This window comes from Balaenoptera musculus, chromosome 8, assembly GCF_009873245.2.
Source record: "Balaenoptera musculus isolate JJ_BM4_2016_0621 chromosome 8, mBalMus1.pri.v3, whole genome shotgun sequence".
Lineage (NCBI taxonomy): Eukaryota > Metazoa > Chordata > Mammalia > Artiodactyla > Balaenopteridae > Balaenoptera > Balaenoptera musculus.
The window spans coordinates 60,493,029-60,502,666 of NC_045792.1; the positions used below are offsets into that span (position 1 = coordinate 60,493,029).

A 9,638-nucleotide genomic window follows, 5' to 3' on the forward strand; every position below is an offset into this window, starting at 1 on the left:
AGGAAGGCGGGCTGGAGGGCTGGGGGAAGGAGGCCCGCGCTAGCCAGAGAGGGCCAGGGGCGGGGCCGGGCGGCGGGCGCGGCCGGACGGGAGTTCCCCGGAGAAGGCTCCTCCAGCCCGAGTCCCGGTGAGTGTGGGAGCACCCGTGCCCCCTCCCCAAGGCTCGAGCTCTACCAGGCGGTCACCCCTCACTCCGCCTACTCCGTTCCGAGTGGGGAACGAGGGCCATCCCCGGGAACGACCTCCGGTCCCCTCCCCCAGGGTATAGGGCGCCTAAACTCCCCCCTCCCCCCAGCTCTGTCCGCGGGTAGGGTCTCTGTGCTTGCTCTCTGACGTCCCTTCGGGAGGTACTACCTCTTAATCACCCCCTACTTCGCCCGACCCGCCTTTCCCTCGCGCCCAGGGGACACAGTACGGGATCATCCCGCTGCCCCCCTAACCCCTTCACAGACCTCCAGTAGCCGGGGACGCAGTGCCCAGACCCCCACCCCAACACAAACACTTCTCTCCTTTAAGGGACAAAGCTTGGGGCTCACCCCCCCCCTTCCCTGGATCCTTCTACAGTCCCCACGCTTTCCCAATCGAGGGGACTGAGCGCCGGGACGCTGCTATGGACGACATTTTCACTCAGTGCCGGGAGGGCAATGCGGTTGCCGTCCGCCTGTGGCTGGACAACACGGAGAACGACCTCAACCAGGGGTGAGCTGAGGTGGCTAGTGGGGGAGAGGAAGGGCGAAGACATGCGCCTCTCCGCGATGTGGGGGTGCTCACGTCTGGTGCGGGCTGCCGACTTTCCTATCCAGTGTGATGAGGGCTAAGCACAGCCAGTCAGCGGGCGCAGGGTCTCCACACAGGAAACTGTTGTTTGAGCTGAATCTGGACTGAATAAGAATTTCACAGGCAGAGGCTGCAGAGAACTTTTCTAGCCTCAGTAAACTGCATGGGCAAAAGCTAGGGGGCAAGACACCCAGAAGAGGGTGCCCGGAAATTGTCCGGAGTTCCATATGGCTAGAGGATAGAAGACCTCTGTGGGCTTCTGTGGGCTGAAGCACTGGGTACAAGCGGAGAACGACAGGAGATAAGATTGGAAAGGTCTGCAAGGGTCAGCCAGATCATGCAAGAATATTTAGACTATAATAATGTATTTATTCCAGTTGAGACACAAATGTAGAGAATGGTCATATGGACACCAAGGGGGGAAAACTGCGGTGAGGTGGGGATGGTGGTGTGCTGAATTGGGCAATTGGGATTGACATGTATACACTGATGTGTATAAAACTGATGCCTAATAAGAACCTGCAGTATAAAAAAACAAACAAAACAACTAATACTAAACTTTCATTGGGTTATTTGTATGGAAATATGTTAATATAAATGTTTCAGACATTACATGAAATTTCTAAAAATCTTAAAAAAAAAAAAAAATAATGTATTTATTCCAAGAACGAGGGTTTAAGGCCAAGTAATGATATGATGAGACTGTCCATTTGTTAAGGGTCTTGGATGCTTTGTGAAGAGCAGGTGGTGATGTGAAGAGAGGCACCAGCAGTGGTGATAGCTTGGACTGGAATTGGGGCAGGTAAAAAAGAAAAAAATGATCAAATTCCTGAAACCTTTAGGATAAAGAATTGGTGAGACTTGGTGTGAGAAGTGAGGAAGGTCAAAGATGATGACCAGGGTTCTGGCTTGGGCACTTGGGTAGATGGTGGTTCCTTTTACTGACATGGACAAGACTGAAAGGTGATGAGCTCCACTCTGGACATGTTAAAGTGACAGTACAGTGAAGTGGAAATGTTGAGTAGGCTGTTGGATTTCAAGAGAGATCTGACTTGGAGACAGATTTGGGAGATGTTAGCAGGTAGGTGGCACCTGAAGAGGTGGGTGTGAAACAGAGGGGATGAGAAACCTACAAGACCAAAAAGGAGCAACTGGAGGTTGAAGGAAGGAAAAGATGCTAGTAAGGCTTGGAGAAGTGACTGTTTCAAAAAAAGGGGAGTGGTCAACGGTACTATAGGCTGCTGAAAGGTCAAAGAACTTGAGCACTTTAAAGTAACCACTGAATTTACAGTTATATATTTGATGATCTCTGTGAGGGCTGTTTCAGAGGAAAACAGGTGAAGAAACCAGACTATACTTGGTTCCTTCATTTAAGGAACTATACTGAACTTCTGTGCTGGGTGCTAGAGGTCCAGAATCAGACATAGTGCTTGCCTTCAAGGCAGCAGCCCTGTGACAGGTTGAATGGGAGGTAGAGAAAGTGAATGTAGACAAGTTCTTTAAGGTTGGCTGAGACAGGAGGACAAGAAAAGCAGTAGTGATGTTGATTCAGGATGGTGGATTTTAATTTTATTTTAAAATTTTAGTTTTTGAGGTTGGGAGAATTTATTTTTTAGGTTTGAGAGGTAAGGATCACCTGTTATCTTCATCCAGGCTTTACAGGTCCCTATTAGGCTCTATGCTATTTCTCCATAATTCGCAGTCACTCCTTCCGTTTTTCATGTAATTCTTCAAAGGGTGCTCTGATAAAGACAGCGAGCGCAGTTAGTATTTTGTTGGTGGGGTTATAACGGGTCAGGTGAGGTTGTCCAGTGAGCCTGGCATCTAGGAAGACTCAGCTGCCAAAAGGTGAAGGGGTGGCATTAGTGAAACTGGTGCTGGTTTGAGTGGATAGGCTTTGGGGGCCCAACTGGCTATATGCTGGATATGAAGTGAGGGTGAACTTCCTGCTGGCCTCTTCGGGACTAAAGTTCAGGTTCTGAGGTGACCGGCAGCCTGACAGTGGGCAGAACCCTTGTGCCCATACTTTTGCTCTCAGGCTGTGGCCTGCTCTGGGGCTACAGACTGCCAGAGGCTGATAAGCTGGGGCACAAATTAAAGAGCTGGGATGCAAAACTGACTGATAAGCAGGGGGTGGTGATTGCTTTAGGAAGAGGGAGGGGAACACCCACCTCCCAGGAAAGGTTTTGGCTATCTTTGCGAGCAGATGAGGGCAGCTGTGGAGGGAAATCTAAGTTAAAGGCCACACCCACCACCCACATTGGCTGTGGGGACATCTGGGTGGCCCGCGGTGGCGGCTCCAGGCCCCGCCCAGAGCCCACACACGGGAAGTGACCGCAGCGCTAAGGCATCCCGAGGCTGCCGGCCCAGACCACGGACTGCCCCCCGGCTCCGCCCCTTGGATCTGCAGCCCAGGACTGGAGGGAATTTCCTTTTATGGCCCCAGGCTGTCAGGCCGGCCTAGCTTCCACCCAGTTGTTTTTTTTGTTTGTTTGTTTGTGTTTTTTTGTACAAGTTCTTGGGAAAAGAAAAAAGTCAGGTATAGCTTTCTTTCTAAAGAAGCCATTCTCATTTTCTTGTTTTCTTTGCCCAGGATTGCTTGAGTAGAGGAATCCTGTCTTATATGGTGGTATCTACTTCATCATGAATGACTTATCAAAAGCATTTCTCCTTTTCATTATAAACCCTTCCAAACCATCATTTTAATTCCATTCCCTTTTTAGATCTTAATTTCAGTATCAGAACCAATCAGTAAGCTTGCTTCCTCTCCCATGAGCTGCGGCTTTCCTTCTCAAAGCTACCCCTCCTTCCCATTAACATGCACTGAACAGCTGCCCTCACTCCTTTCTCTCAAGAAGCTTACAGTCTAATAGACAAGACAGACCACTAAAAGATTTTACAATCCAGTGTGACAAGTACTGTAGTAGGGGGGTGTGCCAGATGCAGTGGAAAACAGAAAGGACCAACAGATGTTGCAAAAGGGGTGCAAAGGAAACCAGATGAAGAATGTTACCACTTAATGAGATAGGGCATGCCAGGTAAGAAAGGCTAGTGGGAGATGGTGATGAAGACAATGAATCATATGGATGTGTTGGGATTTCAGGTAGTGGTTGGTTGGGTTTGAAGCTCAGGGGAAGGTCTGAATTGGACAGCTTTGGGAGTTGCTGGCATGAATGAGAATCAAAGTCCTAGAGGTAAAGTTTCTCGGGGAGAGTATGCAGAGTGACTATCAGTTTTTTTTGTATCAAAGCCTTTGCCCCCATCCCACCTCCAGATCAATGACCATTGCCCCTTCCTCAAAGGGACGATCATGGCTTCTCCCCCTTGCACTGGGCCTGCCGAGAAGGCCGATCTGCTGTGGTCGAGATGCTGATCATGCGCGGGGCACGAATCAATGTGATGAACCGTGGGGATGACACCCCTCTGCACCTGGCAGCCAGTCATGGGCACCGTGATATTGTACAGAAGGTATGTATGAACCCCTGCTTCTGTCATCTACTTGACGTACCTGCCTGGAAGTCAGCCACAGGCACTATAACATACCGTAGAAAGTATGTATACTCTTCTCCCTCCTTGCATGCCTCAACACACATCTCTCATTTGGGACTGACTGTACCTTCTGCCTCTTTCTGTTTGGCCATGGGGACCAGCTGCTGCAGTACAAAGCTGACATCAATGCAGTGAATGAGCATGGGAATGTGCCCCTGCACTATGCCTGTTTTTGGGGCCAAGATCAGGTGGCAGAGGTGAGTGCTCAGGCCCCGAGTTCCGGGATGGGTGGGAAGCAAAGTCTGAGCTGGAATGGGAGATTCTAGAACCCTCAATCCATCCTATGAGTACTGCCCAGTACTCACGACATTCACAGGGTTTGTACTGCATCTACATTCATGGTTGGTTGTGACTGCCCTCATCACAGCCACCTTTTAATTCCAGGACCTCGTGGCTAATGGGGCCCTTGTCAGCATCTGTAACAAGTATGGAGAGATGCCTGTGGACAAAGCCAAGGCACCCTTGAGAGAGCTTCTCCGAGGTCTGTCCCCACCCACCGCTCGTGTCTTATCATATTTCAGCCTATCTCCTCCCAGCACACAACAGCTGAGGCCAAGACTGTTTGTCTTTCTTCCCTAGAGCGGGCAGAGAAGATGGGCCAGAATCTGAACCGTATTCCATACAAGGACACATTCTGGAAGGGGACTACCCGCACTCGGCCCCGTGAGTCAGTTGTGAGGGGAGGGGTGGTGATAGAGAATAATCCTGGGCTCCTGGGGCTGGGTGAGAGGGAGGCTGGTTAGAGGGAAGTACCTGACCTGCCCGTACTCTCAGGAAATGGGACTCTGAACAAACACTCTGGCATTGACTTCAAACAGCTCAACTTCCTGGCAAAGCTCAACGAGAATCACTCTGGAGAGGTGACCCCTGCCCTTGCCCTCCCACCCCCCCACATATTACCTGCTCTGCACTCGTTTTAAGTTTTTCCTCCAGTTAGTGGGCAGGAAAGCAGTGGCCTTAGTTAAAGCCTTCTAACCCATATCTGTCCCCCAGCTATGGAAGGGCCGCTGGCAGGGCAACGACATCGTTGTGAAGATGCTCAAGGTTCGAGACTGGAGTACAAGGAAGAGTAGGGACTTCAACGAGGAGTGTCCCCGGCTCAGGTGCGGCAAGGTCTAAACTGGAAGCCTTGGTTCCAAGGAACCCTGCCCAGCACCCAGAGGGAGATCTTTTATGCTGGGTCTCAGCCAGGGACATTCTCTCCCTCTTCCAGGATCTTCTCCCATCCGAATGTGCTCCCAGTGCTCGGTGCCTGTCAGTCTCCACCTGCTCCTCACCCCACCCTCATCACACACTGGATGCCATATGGATCCCTGTACAATGTGCTACACGAAGGCACCAGTGAGTAGGGGATGCCAAATCTCGTTGTGGCAGGGGAGGGGAGAGAAGTGTAAGCCTCTCCAAACTATTTAACTCTTGCCTCCTCTTTTAGATTTCGTTGTGGACCAGAGCCAGGCTGTGAAGTTTGCACTGGACATGGCAAGGGGCATGGCCTTCCTACACACACTAGAGCCCCTCATCCCACGACATGCACTCAACAGTCGTAGTGTAATGGTGAGGTCACAACTTCACTCCTGGCCCAGGCCCCAGAAGCCCTTTCCCTATCTAGAATAGGACTTACCTCCTTCCACACAACTATCTTCTCTTCCTCAGATTGATGAGGACATGACTGCTCGAATCAGTATGGCCGACGTCAAGTTCTCCTTCCAGTGCCCCGGACGCATGTATGCACCTGCCTGGGTGGCCCCTGAAGGTGAGTGAGTGCATTATGTTGGGAGGCAGAGAAGGGGCAGCTCAGTAGTAACGGAAGGGAGCAGAGACAGGATAGGCAGCTGGAACAGTTAAGTCCTGTCCCTCCAGCTCTGCAAAAGAAGCCTGAAGACACAAACAGACGCTCAGCAGACATGTGGAGTTTTGCAGTGCTTCTGTGGGAACTGGTGACACGGGAGGTACCCTTTGCTGACCTCTCCAACATGGAAATTGGAATGAAGGTGAGAGCATAACTGGATATACTTGTGTTGGGGGAATGGTGGTGGTAGTGACAATAATTGTAGTGGGGCTGGACTCTTCCTACATTTGTTCAAATATACAGAATCCTGTCCTGAGGGCTAGAGACCGATCCCCACATGAGACTCAAGTTCTGAGACCCACGTTGTTTTTCCTTGTGCTTGCAGGTGGCATTGGAAGGCCTTCGGCCTACCATCCCACCAGGCATTTCCCCCCATGTATGTAAACTCATGAAGATCTGCATGAATGAAGACCCTGCTAAGCGGCCCAAGTTTGACATGATTGTGCCTATCCTGGAGAAGATGCAGGACAAGTAGGGCTGGAGAGTCCTTGTCTAAACTCCAGAGGTGTCAGGACACGGTTAGGGGAGTGCACCTCCCCAAAGCAGCAGGCCTCTGGTTGCCTCCCCTGCCTCTAGTCATGGTACTACCCCAGCCATGGGGCCCATCCCCTGCCCCCATCCCTACCACTGTGGCCCAAAAAGGGAATGGGCTTAAAGCTTTGTCACTTGCCACACGGTGTCTCCCAGCATGGGAGGGATCAGCCCTGCCTGTCACAATAAAGTTTATTATGAAAACAGGCTGGTGTGGGGACAAGGGGATGGACAAGTACATTTAGATTGGGTGGCTCAGGTGAAGTAGTGCGGCTTCTTCACATTGATGCCATACTCGCTGAGGGCAGGGGTCAAGTCCTCCATGGTTAGAGTGTACTTGCGGTCCTGAGGGAAGAGGGAAGAGCACCAGCTGAACACAGGAATTCCAGATTTCAATCCCAGGTGGGTGACCCTGAGTAGGTCTTTCACCTCCCCTAGGGCTTAGTTTCCCTCAAAGGGGTTTCAGGATAATTTAAGCCTCTGCTGCTGTAGGAGGTAATAACTGACTCAATGAGCCTCCCCTCACACCTTGCTCTTGCTTCGGGAACTGCCAGAGGCTGTACCCTTCATTTTGCAGTGCTGTAGGGCATCGTTGGCAATATCTGAGATGAATTTCTGGGCAGCTAGGGAGATGAGCCGAATTCTAGAGAGAGAAAGATGGTATGAGAAGGAGGTGGACAGCAAACTCCACACAAGCACCCAAGGCTCTAACCTGCCCGGAGTTTACTCACATGCGTGGGTCCGAGGCCTCAAAGCCAGCACGGTTCAAGTAGTAACCAGTCACTGCATCGGGGATCTGAGAAATCAATTAGACGACTGTCAGTGTTAGCCCTGTGTACTGTGGGGCTGAGAGTGGGAGGGTAAGGGAAATGGAGGGCAAGCCTGGCTACCAGGAAGCTCCTCGTTTGGGTGGGCAGAAGGGATAAATCACAAGAGCTAGTAGGGGAGTACACGCAGGAGGACGCTGCAAATACAGGTGGTGTGGCAGAAGCTGACGTGACAGCGGGCCAGCAGCCTGTTCAGGCGGGAAGCCCACCGTAGGCGTGTAATCCTCCAGCTGCATCAGGAAGTCCACCAGAGGCGTGCTGGACACCACCGGCTTCACATCTCCGTTGGCCGCGCTTGGCAGCACGTAAACCCCGTTAGACATGGCCCCCTCCGGGGGCGCCGCGCCGCCCGCCGTCACCGGAGCTGGAGGAGAACCAGCAAACTGAGACATGGAGGTGGGAGGCGCGGGGGCCCAGCTAGGTCTGCCTTAACCCTCTGCCCTCAACCGCCGCTGAGCCCAGCCCAAGGCGCGGCCCTCGCCCTCACCCGTCCCGGCCCTCACCCGCCCCGCGCCGCTCGGCCGGCTCCCCGGCCCGCGCCGCCACGGCTCCCGTGCCCCCTGCCGCGGCTCCAGCCCCAGGCCCCCCAGCTGTCCCCGCGGGGCTGGCCTTGTTCTCCGCAGCGACGCCGGCGGGCAGCGCGGCGGGGGCCGAGACCGCGGGTGCCGGGCCCGAGGCCGAGGCGGCGGAGGCCGGCGCCGCCTCGGGGTCCGCGCCGGAGCCGCTGCAGCTCATCGGGCCGGTGGGAGAGGCGGCGAACAGAGCCGCTTCCGCTTCCGTTCACGTTACGCACGCACCAGGGTTGACGTCACACGCCTCGCGACTCGCCCCTCCCACGCCACGTTCGCTCCTCCCTTAGGCCGCCCGCCTCTTTTCGCGGCCCCTCGGGCGGCTAGATGAGAAAGGCCGATGGGCGGAGACCAAGTGTTGGAGAACTGCGGTAGCGCGAACATTTCTCCTCCCACCCCGCGGTTCTCCTAGGCCGATCCGCTGGGATGGGAATGCTTGAATGTCGAGGAATCTCTTCCGTAGGTCTGGGACCCCTCACCCAGCCTGACGCCCGAAAACCTTGCTTTGGGGCCCATCGCCCCGACACCTCTCGACCGTTGGTTGCCTGCCAGTCTGCATCCTTTCTAGTCCCTTTATTCAGCCTTTTACGGGTTTGTAGTGGAGTTGGATAGCCTCTCTCCCTGGCAGCTGCCCAAAGAAGTGAGGGCAACAGGAGAACTCAGTGCTGCTGCAGATGGGGAGGGAGGTACAGTCCACCCTCCGTATAGGTGGTGAGGGGTGGGCAGGACTGGTTCCAGGACCCTCCCCTCAACCCCCTTCCCCCCCCCACCCTGGATACCAAAACCCATGGATGCTCAAGTCCCTTATATGAAATGGCATAGTATTTGCACTGTATACTTTAAATCATCTCTAGATTACTTATAATATCTAATACAATGTAAATGCTATGTAAATTGTTGCTGGTAAATTCAAGTTTTGCTTTTTATAACTTCCTGGAATTTTTTTTTTTTTTTAATATCAATTCATGGTTGGTTGAATCTGTGGCTGTGGTATGTGAGGATACAGAGGGACGGCTGTCTTTCAGCCTGAATAAACAAGATATGCAAAATCACACCTAGTGAAAGAGTGGGGTTTTCAATGCAGCAAACATTTATTTAATTCCTATTTGTCAGTCCTGAGCTAGGGCCTGCAAATACAAAGTTAAGTAGGACAAGGTTCTAGTCCTCTAGGCACCAATAGTCTTGGAAAGGGAGGCAAACAGTTAAACTGGCCATTTCAACAATATATGGGGGTTTAAATACTGGAGGTAGACACAGAGTGTACAGTGCAAGAGAGGAAGGGAACTAACAGCTGCTGCCTATATCTGTGTCAGGCATTCTATTAACTTTATCCCATTTAATGATTCCCTGAATATTAGAGGCAGGTATCAATATCCTCATGTAACAGATGAGGAAAAAGGCTCAGAGAGTTGAACTTTTTTGCCCAAGGCTCTCGCCTAGTCTATATCAGAACCAAGAATCAAACAGGTTTGTTTTCAAGAATCTAGTATTTTTCTGTCATACCAAAATCAACTAGCTTCAGGGAGCCAAAAGGTT

At 52.3% G+C, this 9,638-nt stretch overlaps 2 protein-coding genes across 4 annotated transcripts; one reads left to right on the forward strand and one right to left on the reverse strand.

The window, feature by feature from the left end:
* Window positions 1-15: 15 nt before the first annotated feature.
* On the forward strand, window positions 16-6,912 carry ILK (integrin linked kinase). Of its 3 annotated transcripts, none has more exons than XM_036861264.1 (13): window positions 16-127; window positions 517-699; window positions 4,080-4,245; window positions 4,428-4,523; window positions 4,711-4,807; window positions 4,906-4,989; window positions 5,101-5,186; window positions 5,320-5,429; window positions 5,540-5,667; window positions 5,759-5,880; window positions 5,980-6,079; window positions 6,187-6,317; window positions 6,501-6,912. In XM_036861264.1, the coding sequence occupies exons 2-13, from the start codon at window positions 611-613 to the stop codon at window positions 6,648-6,650; spliced, it is 1,359 nt and encodes a 452-aa protein (XP_036717159.1). In that variant the 5' UTR covers window positions 16-127; window positions 517-610; the 3' UTR covers window positions 6,651-6,912. The 3 variants fall into 3 exon arrangements, with proteins under 3 accessions (XP_036717159.1, XP_036717161.1, XP_036717160.1); XM_036861266.1 differs by having other exon boundaries at window positions 29-127; window positions 565-699; XM_036861265.1 differs by lacking the exon at window positions 16-127 and adding an exon at window positions 174-262.
* TAF10 (TATA-box binding protein associated factor 10) lies at window positions 6,881-8,295 on the reverse strand. The gene is made up of 5 exons (XM_036861267.1): window positions 8,037-8,295; window positions 7,743-7,897; window positions 7,438-7,502; window positions 7,235-7,349; window positions 6,881-7,051 (listed from the first exon to the last, which is right to left on the reverse strand). The coding sequence occupies exons 1-5, from the start codon at window positions 8,266-8,268 to the stop codon at window positions 6,962-6,964; spliced, it is 657 nt and encodes a 218-aa protein (XP_036717162.1). The 5' UTR covers window positions 8,269-8,295; the 3' UTR covers window positions 6,881-6,961.
* Between the last annotated feature and the right edge of the window lie 1,343 nt (window positions 8,296-9,638).